This window comes from Pholcus phalangioides, unplaced genomic scaffold (genome assembly GCF_987345545.1).
Source record: "Pholcus phalangioides strain wild (caught in Gottingen) unplaced genomic scaffold, Ppha-v1.0 ptg000022l_1, whole genome shotgun sequence".
In the NCBI taxonomy this organism is placed as follows: domain Eukaryota; kingdom Metazoa; phylum Arthropoda; class Arachnida; order Araneae; family Pholcidae; genus Pholcus; species Pholcus phalangioides.
In genome coordinates this window covers 25,944,950-25,965,038 of record NW_028301615.1, presented here as the reverse complement: position 1 = coordinate 25,965,038, position 20,089 = coordinate 25,944,950, and the positions used below count along the sequence as shown (strand labels likewise).

Below are 20,089 nucleotides of genomic sequence, written 5' to 3'. Positions count from 1 at the left end.
CACAAGAGAGAGCTGAAAATTCAAGAAGTGATTTGATTGGTCGTCGCGTCGGAGCCTCGTACGTAACCAACGGGGAGCGAAGATACCTACGAGTACGTCATTGAGCACCTATGCTGTATTTTTGTTTATGTTAGGATACAGTTTTGGATTTGAAAATTATGTTCGTTTCAATAGAGACTCGTGAAAGCGACGTTTAATTCATGAAAATGCTTTGAACACTCCTGGCCCTTGTGTTGTTTTTATTTTTAATTATTATAGCTATACAGTGCCTTTGTTTTTATTTTATTTTTGTGTGTTAGTGTTTCTCCATGGTGACCATGTAGTAAGGAATTAGGGCAGTGTCCTCACAGAAATTGATCTAAGATTCAACATAGTGATATCTCCTTTATTCGCATTTGATTTCGCTGAACTCAGTTAACGTTTTTGTTATGAATGGTCGCAGTGAAGTTTGGATGAAAAACGGAAAGAAGAGGATCTTGAATCGCAATTACATGCCCATAGGCTTATATGTTATGAAGTACACTAACACCAAGCATCATCTAATTTTTTATATGTAAAAACTGAGTAAGCAGCTATCTCACTCTATATAAATTATATTAATACGATATGTCATTACTGTGTTTTGATGTTGAACCGTGTGTGTGTGTGTACAGAGACAGCCAAAAAGATTTGAGCTCACCTCTAAAAACTGATCTCTTTGTTGTGTGTTAAAATTACATGTAATTATACATCAATGGTTGGTTTATTATTATAAGAGAGTACAGTACTAGGGTGCTCTTCAACGGTGTTATTGAAGTCTGTTTGAAATAGCCAGCTACAGAGTTGCCAATCCCGAGCAATTTCGAATAACCTTGATCAAAATGTTGGTGTAGAGTAGTGTTTCTCAGAGTGTGTGGGAGCACACTTGAGGCTCACACTCTCAAGGCTGTTAGGGGCACCAATAACATTTGTCAGCAGCATCGTAGTGAGCTGTCGATATTGATGTGTGTGTGTAGTTAAATCTATGAAATGTTTTTTTTTCAAGATTATTTTGGGGAGCTGCAAGTGGCAAAACTTGCTTATAAGATAATTTATGCAAAAGTTTTGATCTGAACCACCGATCTAAAGTGATCTTTCTATTTTATGTTGAAGGTTCATGTGATTATGCATCAAAGGTCGAATAGAAATTGCGAGAGAGTTGCAATGCTAGTACTATTTGCTTGTGTTATTGGAATATGTTTAAAGTGTTGTCTAGACAGTGATGATGATCATGCCAAGCAGTTTTAAATAACCTTGATCGAAAGTGATATTTATATTGTATGTTGAAAGTACTTTATTATTATGTGCGCAAGAAATACGAAAAAGTTATGCATAGAAAAAGTAGATGTGAGAGAATAAAAGAAGAAAGCATTCACATATGTTGAAGCTACAATGTTAGTGTTCTTCATTTGTGTTACTGGAATATGTTTGAAATGATTGCTTAGATGATGATGAAGGTACCGAGCGGTTATTTTGAATAACCTTGATTAAAATGTTAGTGTGAAGCAGTTCTTCTCAAACTGCACATCATGGTTCCAGAGTGAGCTGTTGATATTAATTTGTACCTATACAGGGCTATAAATTGGTTCTTTTTAAGATTATTGTGGGGAGCCACGGGTAGAAAAAGTTTAAGAACTACTGATCTGAAGTTTTCTTTCTGTTGTATGTTGAAAGTACACATGGATATAAATCAAAGGTTGAATAAATATTTTAAGAAAGTGCACTACCAGTGATCTTCAGCTGTGTTATTGAAATGCGTTCGAAGTTGCTGGGGTTAGACAGTGATGACGATATTCAGCAGTTGTTTGCAATTATCTTGATCAAAATGTTGATCAAAAGTGATATCTTTCTATTTTATGTTGAAGGTACCTGTGATTATGCATCAAAGGTTGAATAGAAATTTTGCGAGATAGCTCAATGCTAGTACTCTTCACTGGTGTTAAATATAATAGAAACACAAAGACCACAACAGGCTAGAAGCCCAATAAGGTGGCTGAAAAGAGATGTCCATAAAAAATATGGATGTCAAATATGTCTAAATTACAGCAGCCCAAAATAAGAACAATTATCGCAAGAAAATAAATATGCACTTTGTACGTACGGCGAACGTGCCGTTATATACGGAGAGCGCAAAGGTTTAAGTTATAATAAAAAACGTTTATTAATGAGATGAAGCAAAGGTACAACTGACTCGAGCCAATACAAAATAACATCTGCCTCAAAAGGCGGGAAAAATAACATAGATAATAATTGTGTAAGCGGTGCCATCTAGTGGCAATACAGAGGAAAAGAATAATATGAAATACTACAGCTACACACAAACATACTCCCACCCTATCAAGAATATATACATGGTGTCATATTATTCTTGATACATAAGTAGAACACATATCTTAGCATCTGATTAACAAATCAAAAATTTCTTTCAAAAATACCTCTAGTAGTTCGAATGCCGACTACTCGAACATAACATTTCTACTTAGATGAATTTTATGGCATTATCTCTGTAAATATTTTTTTTAGCACCTCCACGTGAACAAAATCATTGAAGGGCTGCAAAAAATGCACTGGGTTAAGATCACTCACAAATTCGATATGAACAGCTTTCGGGCAAAACACAAAAACAGCGGTATATCCTTTTGCCGGAAGTCATTCGCGACCTCTGTGTTGTTGTATGTTGACAGGTCCTGCAAAGTCAACTCCACAAGCTGAAAGAGAACGATTCAAAGAGGAATGTCGGAAACGTTCTCCCACCCATAAGATACCATCACCACAACTTTCAACGAATGCATTTTCAGAAGAGACATTCCAAGAAATATGTTCAGTTGATTCTAATGAATCAATGTCAATATAATGATTATCATCATATGTAGAATATAATTTTAAGTTCACTAACCCTCTAGTGGTACCAGCGTCCACAGCTGCCACTCCTTCCACAGTAAAGCGGGTATATTTGCGGGGAATGCTCAATGCTTGGGCACATGCCTCACTAATAAAGGAACACTGAGAGCTCGAGTCGAGAAGTGCATGGATAACGTGTTGATTACCTGATGTATCCAAGACGCACACTTGAGCCGTGGGCAATAGCGTACAGAAAGAGACATTAGCGGAAATATTTGATTGCAACACTGTGGAATCATGCACCTTAGACTCGGTAGATACAGGCATATCCGATAACGCAGCGGTAACACTAGTGGACACAACTTCATGCAAAGTTGAATGATGCCGCTGATCACATTGCGAACACCTGAACGACGGTGAACATTCATATATCTTGTGAGAGCTGGAGAAACAGTTGAAACATAACTGTTTCTTGCAAACGAAGTTTTTTCTCTCTGCCACTGACCAGGATTTGAAAATCTGACACTTATGTAGCCCGTGAGGTCTGTTGCATGATGGACAGCTCTTGTTGAGACCGCTAGGTGACGATGTTGATTTCTGTGGCACGATTTTGATTCTGTTGATTCTGCTTGCTGACCTTTCAGGATTGAAGATCTCGAGGGCAGCACATCTTGAATTGCGAAACTCGAGGAAGTTTCCGAACTTTGCAAAATCTTGTTCTGCTGTCTTTTGAGCCCAAAGCTGTCGCGTTTCCGGATCTACCTTGTCCAGCAGGATTTGAATGAGCCAAGGGTCCAGAGTAATGGCTTCATCAGCAATAGCACGCGAACTTCGAATAATCTCATCCGAAATATCGGCAATGTGTCTGAGTTTCTGTTCATCAGGGGTAGAAACTGGTTGCTGTCGAGGAACATCTATATCAAGGACGAAATTATGACTTTCTTCCTATCAAAACGAAGCAATAATTTTTCCCATGCCTCTATGTACGTGGCCTCTGACACTGGTATGTGTTTAATCAATACCGCTGCATCTTCCTCCAAGAGGCCCTTGAAGTAGCTGAATTTCTGGACATTCGCTAAATGCTCGTTTTTGTGAATCAAGGATCGGTAAAGGTCCTTGAAACTGTTCCAGTTTATATACAACCCCGAGAATGAAGGAATGTTTATGCGAGGCAAATAACTGTCTCTTACCTCGGTAGTAGTAGTAGACGGTGAACGCGCCGTGAACTGCGAAAGCACTCGTTGTTCCACCAGCTGCAGCAGAATTCTTTCAGTACGGGTGTCCGCGTCAGAAAACTCAACCGTTGTTGAAGGCACCTTTGTCACGGCAGCTAGAGCTCGTTTCAATTTGGATTTCGTTGAAAAATACTGTTCTTCCACCTGAGCTATTTCTGATAATTCCTCGTCCAAGCATTCGTCATGGCGAACGAATTCCTCGAAGACATTCTCGAGCCTTTCCAATCTGGTCTTGATGTCCTCATGGTCGAACTCTGTTGCACTTTCGGTGAAATGCTGGATTCTTGTGATCGAGGCCTTAGCTCTGCCCCGATGAGCGACGATGTCCTTAGTTGACATGATATAGGACTACTATATGCAGTGAGTCCCTGTTCGGGCGCCAAAAAAATGTATACGAACGATGAACGAGCCGTTATATACAGAGAACGCAAAGGTTTAAATTATAATAAAAAACTTTTATTAATGAGATGAAGCAAAGGTACGACTGACTCGAGCCGATAATAACATGGATAATAATTGTGTAAGCAGTGCCATCTAGTGGGGATACAGAGAAAAAGAATAATATGAAATACTACAGCTACACACAAACACACTGAAATAAAACTTATAAAAATTATTATGATAAGATAAAATACACTGTCCACATAAAATTTTATTATGTTATTGAAGTATATTTGAAGTATGATATCAGCCTATCACTAAGTGATAGGTTTGGTGATACCAAACAGTTGTTTCAAATAATCTTGGTCGAAATATTGATCTAAGGCAGCAGTTCTCAACCTGTGCTCTGTGGAGCCTTTGGAGCTCTGTTTGCACTTCCCAGGGACTTTGTGGCTGCTCGACAAAAATAAATTAGATAAATGAATAACAAAAAGAGGTTACGGGACTCCACCACAGAAATTATATTCTAAAAGGGCTCCTTGAGTCAAAAAAGGTTGAGAACTACTGATCTAAAGTGATCTCTCTATTGTATGGTGAAGGTACATGTGATTATGCATTCGAGCGAGTGCCTAATAATATAAAGTAAATTGGTCTGTCCCCTAAAATGAAGTTGGGTTGATCTAGTGCACCTTTAGAATAGGTCACTTCTCCTGCCCTGGATCCGCCTGCCTCCCTTCTGTTTGCAGCTGAAAATGTAAGCCTTTGCTCCATTCGCAACTAAAGGTGTCTGCCTTCAATCCATTTACAACTGAAAATATTTGTATTTGTTCCATTTGAAGCTGAGGATGTCTGTCTTGGCTTAATTTATTGCTAAAGATACCTGCCTTCGCTCCTGGAGATATCTGCCTCCTCTTCATTCACTGCTGGAAATACTGCCTTTACTCAGACATGTATCCAGGGTGATAGGAACAATCACTTCTGCAAAGAGCTGAATAATATAGTAAAATTGGTCTCCTGTAAAATACAAGGTGATTCATACACACAAAGAACTTACACAATTTGCCCCTCCTGACACATTGTCCTGGATCTGCGCCTGTCTTTGAGCATCAGTCACATAGGCCTAGGTAAAAAACACTAGCAATAGACATCTGTGCATTTCTTTATCACCTATTTAACCTCTGAGAGAGAGACATTTCGAAATGGGTTTACTTTTGGTATCAGATTGTATAGTTGCCAAGTTTGAAGAATGAGATTTTAGGATGCTTTTGCTTGGATCCAAAATGTGTAAAAAAAAAAATAAAAAGGATTTTTTTTAAAACATTTGTAGGGATTTTTCGCCTTTGCAAAAATGTCACAACGTGCAAGCCATCTCCGATTAGTGCAAAGTCGTGAATCATAGCCATTAAGTAGGTTAAATTACTTGTCATTACTACTCCCAAATCAAATCTTGCTAACAAAAAAAATTGCCATTGGGCCCAAAACGAGACGTACAGAGGGAACATATGGTTAGGGTTGCAACCAGGGATGAGCAGGTGGGTCTGGTACACTGGACTAGAAGGAGCGCAGAATTTTCACCCTTTAACTGCTTCTTCTACATTACACAGATATGCCAAAATGTGTACTTGCCCTGGCAGACAAAATATCTAGTTGCAGCCCTGCATATGATCAAAGCAGATATAAGACATCTTGCTAATTTCTGATGTCTAAAGCCTGAGTGATGCTGGCTGTTTGGCAAACTCAACACAATTGGGACAATTCACATTACACTTGTGAGGTCATTTCAGGGATCAAAAAGCTAAAGCAACTGGTTTTTTTTCCTAGTAAATTCTTTGGGAATATTTTTTCCCGTAAAAGTAGGAATTTTTTTACAATCACGGGCGAAGTTCAGGAAATATAAGCATTTTTCAGGAGATGAAGTACAAATTCTGGAGCCTGCCATAAAATCCAGCAGACATTGCAGCTGTGGGATTGTGTATGCATTCCATTGGCTGGCTCTGTATGAGATATTAACTAAATTTGATGAGACTTCAGGGCAGTGGCCAGAAATTTTTTTTAGGGGGAAGTTGGTGTTTCAAGAGGAATACCAAAGTTACAGACATCCCCCCCCTTTCTGCTGTCCGATTTCGACAGAGGAAAAATACTTTTTATACTTGGCATGCCATGCTTAAATAAAAGCTATTAGTCACAGACAGTATTAGGAAATGAAATTTCTTCTGGACCAATGGGTTTCTCGAACTTTTATTAGCCTTTTAGTAATGTTATTTAAATACAGGGAATGTGATTTTTTTTCTCAAGTTCTCTTTCATATACTTACTCCTACCTTTTATTTTTATAGGAATTATGCCAGAAGATGCCAGTTATATCATGACTGTTCACTGGGAAGTATGGAAAGCTACAGTTGAAGATCTTCGTTCCTGCCGATATTTTTTTGAAAATACTGATTTATAAACACACCATGTGTGCATTGCAAGAATGTGGCGGCGCACCTTTGTTAGCTTTTAGAGAAGCTCAGGTTCCTCAATTTCCACATAGTACTTCAGAAAACCCCAGTGAAATGATGGCTAGCTATGTTGATAGCAGACTCAAGAACCATCAGATCGAGGATGAGCTGCCACGTGAAAAGGATCAGTCCCCCGAAATGTTGAATTCTTCAAATTTCGTGAATGTGCCATCAGGTTTCGAAGAAAAGCAACATTTCAAATCAAAAAATATATTCCAGATACCGGATATGTATTCGGTGTATGATCCTACTCCAGCAGAAGTTGATCAGCTGCTTCCAGTGAAGATGGAAAAGATACATTTCATGAAGGAGGCAGAAAACCTGAGCGATCAGAGTAGCCATAAGCCATTTACCCAGCGCTCCGTGTCCGATTATTACTTAAGCAAAAGGTATGAGGACATAAAGTTTGTGCCTGTCAGCGACATGACATCGGTCAAACCGGAACTCATATGTGGCTACTCTCCCGGAGTCGAACCACCAGACGCTTACACAAAAGAAGATAAAAATCTAGAGTTCTGTGCACCGAATAGCTCAAATTGTTTTCATCCCCCTTCAGAAATGTTCGTGGAGACTGACCCCGGACCGATGGAAAGACGGACCTCATTTCAAATTGAATGCGAGCCGGGGACATCTGGATTCGGTCAAGACATGCCTGATGATATAACTGGGGCCTTCGAAGATAAAAATTTCTACAAAACATATAATCTTAACCCAACTGTAAATTTGAAAATATTCGACACAGAATCACTGAGCGAATCAGGTGATGTCGGTAACGCCAGCGGTGTGACTGCAGAGGCTTCGGCCCACAGAGTTTCTGATGATGCGTGGTTCATGCCAAGTTCGAGGCACACTTTCAGTGGTGCGGAGCTGTCGGGATCTGCTTCTGCTGCCCAGCTGAGCATTGCCAGTAGTTTTGGTGATAGTAATACACCTACCTGCAAAATATGCCATATGCCTGCGAAAACTGACGATCCCTTGATATCCCCATGCCGATGCACTGGCACGCTTCACTACATTCACTGCGGCTGTTTGATGGTGAGTGTTGTGTGGTGGGAGAAATATTTTCTTATGTAGATGGCAATGAAATGATGTAACAGTTTCACAATGCAGGGGGATTATGATTAAAGTTCCTGTACTCTGAGTAGTTTTTTCAAAAATTGCTTATCTGAATACAGCTAAATTTTTTAGGATATCTTAATGAGACCATGGGAGAGATTTATGAAATATAAAAAAAAAAAAATTGACTACCAAATAAAAAAGTGGCGTTTATTTTATTGAATTTTTCTTTTTCCCATGAACCATATAACATATATACCAAGTCTCAATGAAATATGTCCTCCAGAACATAGGTCGGAGTAGTGTCAGCATATATACTGATGGGTGCTACTGTAACAATAGTTGGGAACCCTTGGGGAATTTGCCAAACCTGCCTCTATCTCTTATTTTGAATTTTAAATGTGCCGATTTCACCAGATCAGAATCCTGGGTCGTTATGCAGGGACATCGCACTATGTTGATCTGAGCAGTGTCAGTATACTGAGACTACTCAGACCTATATAGCGCCAGTTCTGGTAGACATTCCATTGAGAAACTTGGCATATACGCTGTATGGGCCATGGAAAAACACAAAATGCAATAAAAAGCACCACTTTTTCACATGGTGGTCGAAAATTGAACTTTTTTTATTTCATAAATCTCTTTCCCATGGTCTCGTTAAGATATCCTAAAAGTTTTGTTGTATTTGGATGATGAGTTTTTGAGAAAAACTACTCAGAGTACAGGAACTTTAATTATAATCATCCTGTGCTTACATTGCACAATCCGAAGCTTCGTTTTGCTCAAAGAAATGTCTTAATCAAATCCGTTATTTTCTGTGACAATCTTTTAACTAAACTACCAAAAATTAAAAAAATGCAACACTACACCTTGAACGTGTTGCACTGTATTCGGATAATCTAAATGGGTATTTACATTTTATAAAATACAATATTGACTAAATTTCATATTTATGGCTTCAGCGATTTCGGCTCAGTGATGATTGCTCCATATAACCTTTAAACGTTGATTTTCCAAAATTACTTCTCAGTGAATCTCTACATTACAATACAAAAATACTGATCAAATTAATATGATCCCCCCCCCCCTAATTGAACCCCGTTAGTGGTCAAATTTAAAAATCCCTCTCATAGTCATGAAACAAAACTTCTATCCGAATTTCATGATGAGCTTCAGTAGTTTTGGCTATTCGTGATTTCTCTATGAGCGCCCCCTCTTAACCCACTTAAGGATCGAATTTAGAAAAACCCCTTCTTCTAGCAAAGAAGATAAAGATGGGTATATGATATAGTTGAACTGGATTCTCTCAACTATGGTTCGTAAGCGATTTATAACATGAAATATATGATGGACTATAGTTGGGACTTCATAACACACCTATAGTCCAAAATTTAATTTTAAAAAAATCTATATTTGAGCTACATAAAAAATAAAGCATTAATAACACTGGTAAACAAAATTTTCACTTTTTTTGTGGGTTTCTTTGATCAAATAGGGTCATTCTTATAGTATTTTCCCCACTGATTCCGAATTTGCTTTCAGAATTTGTGTGTCAGGCATAGTGTTTGAGTAACACGCGTTTAAAATTTTGAGAAACGTATATTTTTTGCATTTGCTTACAACTTAATATAGCTTAAATTCTAATATTAATGGCAGTTCAAGAGGTATTTTTACATGATTTTCTTCTGCATTTTGCAGCAGGAATATTTCTTTTTAATGTCCAACAGTAATCGGCCAGCATGTTTGGACTCCACTTGCCTTGATAATGCGATTACATGACGGATATGTTCTGGTGGAATCGCTCAGCGTGTCGTCGCTGACATCACCTAGGTTTTCTGGGAAAAAATCCAAATGTGAATGAAGAAAATGTATCTTCAGTGACATATTGCAACCAAGAGCTTTATAGTTCTGAAATAATTCCTCCAAAAGGTCCTTATATATTTGTCCGTCTTGTTATTTCCAAGAAAGTTCTGGACTACTTTCTTGAATGACTCCCATGCTGATGTTTCTTGCTCATTTAGGGTGGCATCGAACTCAGCATCGTTCATTAATTCTCGAATTTGAGGGCCAATGAATATGCCTTCCTTGATTTTAGCGTGACTGACCTGTGTAAATTTGTTTTGTAGAAAACTAAAACCGTCTCTGTTTCAGTTCATTCCTTTAACAAAATTTTTCATCAATCCCAGTTTAATGAGTAGAGGTGGCAGGTAGAGGACTTTCTGAGGATCCACCAGGGGCTGACTGACAACATTTTTGGTTCCCGGAACGAGCTGTCTTCTTGGTGTCCATTGTTTTTTTTTAGATAATGGTTTTGTCTATCTCTGCTGTCCCACAAGCACAAGAAACAGCGAAATTCGGTATATCCTAGTTGAAGACCGAGTACAAGGGCAATGACTTTCAAATCTCCGCAAAAGTGCCAGACATGTTTTTCATACCGAACCATCCGTAATAATGTTTTCATATGTCTCCTTCATGTGGGCCCCGTAAGCGATGGGAATGGAGGGGTTTTCGTTAAATTGTGCAAAAGTATGGTTTTAGAGCTGGTTTTTGAGGAATCTATGAATAACCTCCACTCTAGGAGATTATACTGATGCCCCAATGCAACGTACAGAGCATCAACATCATTGCAATAGACTGAGTCGTCTTCCTTCAAAAAAGGTGCTCAAATTGCTTTGATCGAGGAGCAAAGCTTGGACAGTTTGGTCAGGAATTTCCTAGAAAGGGTAAAAGGGACTCGTAATTCCCTTGTCCCCCATGGCTAGCACATGATCAAAGGTATCTCAAAAGAATCTTGATGTACTATTCCATAATATTTAGTCAGTTGAGGCAAGTTTTAATATTTATAATACCCATTATTAGGCTAAAAATGTTGATCGTCTAAGTATAGAGTATTAAGGCTGGTTAAGCTAACCCGCAACAATGGAAAATGCAATTGCGGAAAACTGGTGCTTGATGGACGATTTCTGACGACGGATTCAGAATCAGCATCAAAAAATATGTAAGAAACAGTACTCAGCGTCCAAGAAACAAAAACCTTGTTTACCAGTGTAATTAATATTAAGCATTTTTTTAATCTTGCTACAGGCAATATCAGCAAAAATGCCTTCATTTTCATCCTAACTCCTTAACAACAGTAAATCGCAGTATAGCGATATGGCTAGAGTTGGTGTGGTGAAATAGTCAATGTTTTTCAACTCCAATCTTTTTTTGTCCCTTCGAAAAAAAAGTCCAAAATATTTCTGTATCTTTCCTGGGACTTAGTGACCTTTTTTTTCCTGTTAATGGACACACTGACAAAATTCTGAAAATTTTGTTATCCTGAGGTTCCTATCTAGCAATCGCACATAAAACATTTATGTACTAATCTCAGTTTCTTTACTTGCCATGGGAGGGATGTGATGCTTAGGATTTGTCAAGTCCCTGACTCACATAAGATACCATATGCACACCAAAGTTTTTCTCACGTTTTCAAAATATGCACAAAGGATAGTTGTCTCTTTTTGCAATATGTGGTAGGTGTGAGATGAGATGTGTTCCAGTCAGGTGAAGCTGAGCACCCGAGTGGCATAGTGGCTCATTTACCACCGTGAAGCTTGACATCACGGTCCCAGGTTCATGCCCGGGGAAGAATATAGATGAGATGTTTTTCATAATGAGCTGGAGGCGACCACCAATAGATGGTGCCTTCATTTCCTACCCAACTCACCAGAGTTGGTGTTCGGTGAAATAGTCAAGTAAAGCAAGACTGAGATGTCACCAACAGTTTGTTAAATTCGTGAATTTTAATGAATCTGAAGAATAGTAATAGCATTATGGTCTATGTGCTTTTTTTCCGAATCATGTACCATACATTAATGCTTTATATGTTTGAAAGGATTCTATTTTTGTAAATATTGTATATTAATATTTTTTATACTTGTTGTAATTGTTTTTAGTTTTGTACAATTTAAGGATAAACTCAGTTTTTCTATATATATTTGCCTTTGTTTTGACAGAGGTGGTTAGAGATTTGCAACAAAAGATCTAGAAAACCTCCTGCTTGTGAACTCTGTAAATACCAGTTTCATTGGCATAAGAAGTTTAAGGTTTGCTATATTCTTTTTTTTCTTTTAATTCATAATTTATGTACAGGGTGATCACTTAATTCTTTCTTCGGCAGATAATAAGAGAAAGAAGTGTGGTGAAACATTTATTCTAGAGGCATGGGGCCTACTTCCAATTAGAAAAAGTATCCAAATAACATGTAGAACTCTGATACGCCATTCATATCGCAAGGGGTTATATAACTATCAAAATATAAAAATTAACTTTTTATGCGGGCACCCTGTCCTCAAAACCCAATTAGAAAGTTGTTGCCCTCTCTCCTGATTCCAACAAAAAAAGTCCACTTTTCTAAGTGCAGAGGTATTTGAATTCAAAAAGGGGAGGAAAATTGGGGGAACAGCATAATAAGGGAAAGAGAAGTGTGGTTCTCACTACTCTTTCCCAACTTTCCTCCGATTCTTAAATTCATTCTGCCTACACTTTACGAGACAACTACAATGTTTTCTATTCTTGGTTCAGTGGGCAATGCAGGGGTTCAAAAAAGACATTGTGTGCAATTTGTTCACTCTGCTGACCAGCAATGTTAGATGGCTGTTGTGTTCGCCGGCCACAAACGGGTGTGCTGTATGAATTGAAGTGATATGCTTTTTTAGGTATAGTTTTGGAGGCGGGCTATCTGAATGCATGGCCTCGTCTGGGCACTGAGATGTCTTAAGCTGAGCACGTAGTGTAATAAACAGGTACGCAATACAGGAATTGAGACTAGGAAGGAAAAATTACATAGTGGTGAAGAAAGAGATGTCCGCACATAGTCAATGAGGAGGAAGATAGAAAAAATGAATGGAGGGGTTCTGAAAGTAAGGGTGCAATGAAGATGATCCCCCTCTGCAGGAGAGGAGAAAGGAAAAAAAAGGAGAAAAATGGAAAAATCAGCAAGTTGAGGTGAAAACAAACACATTTGTTCAAGTAGTGCACCTCGTTGAGTGGTTTCTTTCTCTCCTTTGCCTCCCTTCTCTGGTATGTGTGGTGTGGAACAAAACAATGCAGTTGTTTTCATCTCTATTATACACTCCTGTATTTCTTGGTTCCCACACTATGTGTGCTTCCTTAGATAACCTTTCATGGAAATTACCAAAACCATTAATTGTTTCTAACTTGTGGACCCATATGGGAAGGAGAAAATAATCTCATATTTTGTTTTTACTTTTAATGTTTCTATAAACGTGGGTAAATCCAAAAAACATATTGGCAATTTTTTTTTTCTCAGCGAATTTTTCAGTTGATTAGAAATGCTAAAAGATCATCAGAAGGGGGAAATAATAAACATTCATTTATACTGAGGTTTAATGTTTGTATTCTCCAGGCCAGTATTACAGTATAAAAGTTTTTAAAAAGTTCTTTTATACTACTTGACAAATGCAACCAATAAGCTTATTAATCTCATTTTTCAAGTTTTATAAAAGAACTTTTATAAACAATTTTATAGTGTAATCCCTTCCTAAAGAATGTCATTTATAATGTTTTGCTGGTTACTTGTTGATTTTTATTTGAATCTAATATATGCCTGGTTCTGCAAATGTCAGGTAGTTAGGCGTCTGCTGTATGCATTGATGCAAAAGGGGTTTTGTGGTTAACCACCCGCCCTTCAGAGCCAAGATTATGGTGTATTTTTTTCCAGTCAAAAACATCCCCCCCCCCCCCAGAGAAAATCATGTGTATGTGCTACTGGCTGTATGCAATACATGTATATTATATTTGGAATTGCCATGATTTATCTTTAATTAACTGAGTTCAGTGGTATATATGACAGTTTTTATGAGGATGGGTGGGTCGATAATCTCTGAACAACATCGTCCTTTCACTGATCTGCATTAGCCCAAAAGGATGTTCGTTGTTTTACATAGACCTTTAGGCGTTTTTACATGCACATGTATCAAATTTTTTTGGTATATTCTGCTATATATATATATATATATATACATACATACGTATTTCATCTTCGTATAGGTTAGACATTGGCAGTTTCCTCATTGCTCTTGGCGCGACAAGATCCTGCATACAGTTTTCCTCATCTCTGTTCTTGTGATGATCGGATGTGCCATTGTGACTGTCATGTGTTTCAGACAGCACAGGGGCAATAAGGCAGATATAGCGCATCTCGAACTGTCACAGTCAGAAATTATAACTTTGATATGTGGTGCTCTGTTCTTCCTAGCTTTCTTTTTGGCCATGTACGTAGAAATCAAAGCTCGGAACACGATTTATAAGCTGTTAGTCAAATTCATCTATCTCAATCAGCAGTGGTACATCGACGAATACGATAAAAAAGGAGAGAATACCGTAATCGATGTATAAAAAGATTTATATATTTACTTATTTATTTATTTGAATGAAAATGATCTTTTTAATGTACAAAACATATTATACATAGGAAGAAGAAGCAGTCTGTAGGATATAGAATTTTCTCCGGCATCAGCTTGATTTTTTTTCAGTGATATTGCAATATATATATGTATATTGATAATATATTATACATATCTTGTGTAAAGGTTTTTAGAATGATGAAATTCAGAATATTTTTCTTAATATGAGATATGCCGTTTCAGTGATTTATACTGCTTTTTAGAATTTTTTTAAACTGATTTGCTTATATGATCCGTCATTGCGGTTTTTCTTATTGTTGTACTTGCGTGTGTGTGTGTGTGCGTGTTTTTTGACTAAATATTTTTTGGGAGCATGCCAATAATCAGTATGATATGTATATGAAATTATACCTAATATGCCAAATTTTGTTTGATCACCTAGTTTTTGACAGATCCAATCTCACTTGTTGATGTTTTGCTCAAGAAATTAAGCTGTACAGCATCGTCATTAACTTCTATCCATGATCTAAATCAGCAGGGGTTTTCCTCACACACACACACAGCATTTCATGTTCTTTGGCACTCTTGAGAATGAAATTAAAATGTAAAATATCTCGTGGCAATCCTAATGCGCCAATGCACACCGTTTTGGGAATTGATGATCGAATTTAATCAAATTAGTTGTTTTTGAGGTAGTTCAGGAAGTTATACTTCCCAATGAAATTTAGTTTGCATTTCTATTTTGAGATTTATCAAAATTTCATTTTGGATGGAAATGGATTATGCAAAACGAACCAACGTCCGTAGTCATTGTAAATAGCAGCGATTTATTCAATGAATTTTGGTTGTTTAAAAAAATATGAGTTTTTTCTGCATAAGAGGTAGTTTTTCAGAAAGACTATTGCGTTGATTTGTTTATTGTGTTTTGGCTCTAAAACTGTGCTAACAGCAACGTTATTCTGCAATAGTTGCATTTAATGTACAGTCATCGTGATTTCTTTTGGGTGTGTTGTTTTCGAATCAAGTCTGTCATTATATTTCAATAAGTTTTTTAACGGGCCTTGATTTACAAGTCTAATCAGTTATTTCAATAGTCAGCAAAAAAAATTGTTCTTGTTTATGAGATTCAGTCTCGTTGATCCTTATACAAATATTACTTATAATTTTTGTATGATGCATTTATTGTTAGCAGCATTTTTTTTCCAAGAACGCTATCTGTTATAAAAATTTATGTATTTTGGTTTGCAATTCATGAATTCAATCTCATATTATGTAGAACTGCACTAGGGAGCTGCTTTAGTGCTCTAAAATTGTGCCACGTGCCACTGAAGGGATCTCTAAATGTGCCACGGATCGTTTAAGTGTTCTGGAACTGCGTCGCGGGTTACTTAAGTGATCTTTGAATGTGCCATGGGCCTACTATATATATATATAGGAAGTGTAGGTAGTTATAGAATATCATTTTTTTATTATTCTAATTTAAAACAATAATATGTATTTTTTTTTAAATTTAGATTATTGTCATCGCATTGACAAGTGATAAGAATATTAAGTCTGAGAAAAATGGCATTTAAAAATAAATCATTTTTAAGGGGATTGGGGATAAGGAGGTCCAATAATTTTTATAGAATAGGAGGTTCAAATGAAGAAAACTAATTCAAATTGATCAAAAACAATATTTAATCAGCCTATGAAAATGAAAAATGAACATTTCAGTTTTTTTGTAGTTGATGCAGTGGTGTCATAGTCTATTCACAAGAGTTGCAATCTTCTTATTCTGCCTTAAAACAGTTGTGGCATTTGCAATTGCAAACAGAAAATGAGCGCTTCCGGGAAAGAGAAAATCGTTCAGTCACCATTCCATCCTCACACAATGATTTCATATCTTCTTTTGCTATTTGTATGAATAAACTGTGCACACATCCGTTACCAAGCCATTTAGATAGTTTGGCAATCCTTTTGGCTAAGTGTGTTGTCCGCCAAAGAAATTGACCATCCTCTCTCTCTGGATACTAGATTTTCCCGCTGCAAATTCATTGTGAAAAATGAAGGTCAAAATGAACCAATATTGCAAGGCCACGTGGCTGTGCATTATGTGAAATAATACGGGTATAGGGAATCATCAGAGTGGGGACCGTTCATATTAAAAAAACCCTTTAAATTCATAAAATATCATGGAAATAAAATGCAAGAATTTTATTCATACGAATAGCAAAAGAAAATATGGTTTCGTTGTGCAAGAATGGAATTGTGATTGAACGATTTCTCTCTTTTTCCTGGAAACATGAGTTTTCCATTTGTGATCGCAGCGTCACACAGTTAAGGTTTGCCCACTAAGAACAGGACACTCATTATTATCTGACCTTTCCACTTCTATCTTCCTAAACTATATATCTTGAAGAGATATTCTAGCCAGGGCCGTCTTAAGTGTATCATGGGCCCCCTGGCCAAGTGGTTTTTCGGAGGCCCTACTTGGTAAATCCTAGAAAATTTCAACTGGATCTTATTTTTGTGAGGCCCCTCTCCTCTTGAGGCCCCCGGGCCATGCGTTAAGACGGCACTGATTCTAGCCCAACTCAGATGATACTTATAATACTGTATTACAAGACACACTATCTTTAAAAAAAAGAGCATCCTGTGTAACTGGAAGAATCACTGGCAAAAAAATGAACTAAATACAATAAAATGAAGCACTTGTGATGTACATTGTGTTTAGTTTCAAATTATTGGCCACATTTCCAATAACTCTCTCTAATAAACACTTTTAAAAACTTGCCTGAGGAAATTTCAGGAACTGGAAAAACAAATATTCTCCTGTAGCAGCAGTGATGATGGCAACAACTGAACAACACCAACTCACTTTAAAACATTTTAAAGTTGTTTATCACTGTTCCACTTGAACGCTATATCTTAAGGGGCAAAGAAAACCGTGCATTTTATATTATCAGACTATTCCAGGGATTTCCCTGCACTTCCTATATATATATTTATTTATTTAGAGCTGGAAAATCTTATCTGTTGCTAATGTTTATTTATTATCAAGTACAGAATTTTGTAGTGCAAAGGGTTATTTGGTCCAGACAAAAAAAGGCCTATTGTTTGTAAAACTTGAATTATTTGAAACCAATGAGTTTTTAATAATCAAATGCTATTCAAGTCTTTGTTTAATCTTTTGACTGCATAAAAATTTGGCCTTTGTATTTTAATTTCATTGTATAGATTTCATTGTTAGTCATTAGAAATGTCCGGAGATACTGGGGGGGGGGGCACAGAGAGATCATGCCCCTCCCAGTTTTGTCATGCCCCTGTCCTTTCATGTCTATCTCCACCTACGCCATTAAACTAGCAATATACCTTTTCATAAACACCACCAAGAAAAAACTATTCTCCCCCTCCCTTTCTAAATAGCAAATCATAATTAAACTTGTCATCTATTCGTAATGGGGCAATTTAAGAGCAGGGCTTGACAAATCCCGGGTGCCAGGTCATCGTGGCATCTAAAAAAAATTTATATTAGCGCCTAAAAAATAAAATTTTCCAATCTCGATTACTAGCTCCTGCAAAAGAAACACTTGACTCCTTTTTAGCTGGCATCTAGATTTTTATCCCTAGATTTGTCAAGCCCTGGGTTGAAGGGGAAAAAAATTTGAACAGGATGGTTAGGAATTGTTATCTCAGAACAAACTGCAATACATAATTTTTTTTAACCTCTTTAAGCATTTTGACGAGGTAACTTGCCACCTTAAAAGCTTCTTATTTTAGCAGTGACAAGCCCAGATATTTTGTGAAGTTGAACGCACTCGATGGAACACTTTTCCCTTTACCCCCCTTTGTTTGCACCTGCTGACAATTGGAAGAAAGCCTAATAAAGATTTGTAATATTGCATCAATTGCTTCAAGGTGATGGGAGCTGTTTAAGATATGTTTTTTTACACAGTGAAACCCCTCTTAATAGTCAACCTGCAGATGCATCATCCCTCTTTGATGGTCTAATAATAATTTTGTTTTAAAGTTTTCAATGAGAACTCCCTATTTTGATAATAACCGATTGACAACTGTATCTGAAAGAAATCCAATAGTGAATATGTCTGTCATTATATATATATACAATGAACATATGTCTCATTTGATCGAACAAGACAAATGAAAATGGGGACAAAACTCAGTTTTTCTTTTCCACATAAGTGGTTATAAAATGTTCAGTTGTGTCATTTTCAGTTTTCACATTGCTCTAAAACAGGATATTTTTGCTTTAATCTAAAATCCTGAATTTTTTTTATTATTATTCAGCTATTATGAGGAGTTTGAATGTAACTGCCTACTGTCTTTTGCAAATTATGTAGTTTTTAAATATATTGTTGATTTTATAGACCCTTTGAGAAATTATTTCGGCAGAGTAACTGTGAACCTGGTCAGCCAAAGGAAGGGTTAAAAAAGCATGTTCCCACAAAGGTCAGGCTAACAGGGTTCCATCCCAGGGTCTTTGGATGATTTTTCTAACTTTCTCCTCACAATAAATTCACTAGAGATGGGCCTGTGAACTACCAGAGATCAGTCTAGGCAGCCGCCCTGCTGCAGGATGTGGGGACTATGCCCATGGGAGGGGGGGCATCACTTGAAATGAACCTTCACCACCAAAGTCTGTTGAACATTGACTTTCTGTACAGGGGGTCCGTGGTGCATTCACCTTCACTACAACCTTCACTACAACACTGCTCTAAAACATTATTAGAGCTCCTAGCTATGTTTTCAGAAAAATCGGCTAAGAAATTCTTGTTTATTCACTCGTTTGCTGGGTGGCTAAACATGTGGATTAATTTAAAATACATTTTAGCCATTAACCATTTTAGCACAATAAAAATTGATGAAAGGTATTTTTTTTCTCCCTTGTGTAGACAAATTTAGCAAATATCACGATCTTCATTATATTGACGGTAAATCGAAAAAGTTTGAGAGTAATTGAAACGTTAATTGTGTGATTATTATATTGTAAAAATTATCTGTAATGTTTTATCATGTACATTCAACAACATGCACATTTTGTAAATTGCACAGATAGTATGGGGGATGGATTTTGGTGGGAATGAATGTATATGTAATACTAGAATAATTATATCAAATTTTGTAAGAGATTGCAGTATGTGGTGGAAACAGCAAGAGTTGCGATTCAGAGTACTTGTACGATGTACAAAAAGTTTTATAATCAACTATGAATTCAAGGCTATCGGCTGGTGTAAGAAATATGCATGTTGATGAATTGAATGTGTGTGTAGCAAGATTTTAATGTGATTGCCGATGAATATTTATGGGTGTGATCATAAAAATGTGTATCTAAAAAAAGGAACATGTATTCTAATGCTTTGCTAGACCACTTCAGCACATTCAAAATACAGTAGACTCTGGACTATCTGGCAGGAGGATGGGCCGGATAGGCAGAGAGAAGTTCTATAAACACTTACTTACTATTCCTCCATGCCATCAGAAACACCCGTTTAAAACCAAAACCCGCTCTTATTCATATTTTCCAACCTCTGAGTACAGGCAAGCATGTGATAAATGTTTTTTATGTACTGAACTGTTCATTTTTAAAAATTTAATTAGAGTATAAAGGTTCAAAAGAATTAAAATATTTGACATATTTTAGGATAATT

The 20,089-nt window shown here is 37.0% G+C and overlaps 1 protein-coding gene across 1 annotated transcript; it reads left to right on the top strand.

Moving 5' to 3' along the window:
- The first annotated feature begins 62 nt into the window (after window positions 1-62).
- Window positions 63-15,765, top strand: LOC149070089 (uncharacterized). Its single transcript, XM_089249993.1, has 4 exons — window positions 63-564; window positions 6,811-8,010; window positions 12,027-12,116; window positions 14,083-15,765. The coding sequence occupies exons 2-4, from the start codon at window positions 6,931-6,933 to the stop codon at window positions 14,428-14,430; spliced, it is 1,518 nt and encodes a 505-aa protein (XP_089106119.1). The 5' UTR covers window positions 63-564; window positions 6,811-6,930; the 3' UTR covers window positions 14,431-15,765.
- The last annotated feature ends 4,324 nt before the right edge of the window (window positions 15,766-20,089 follow it).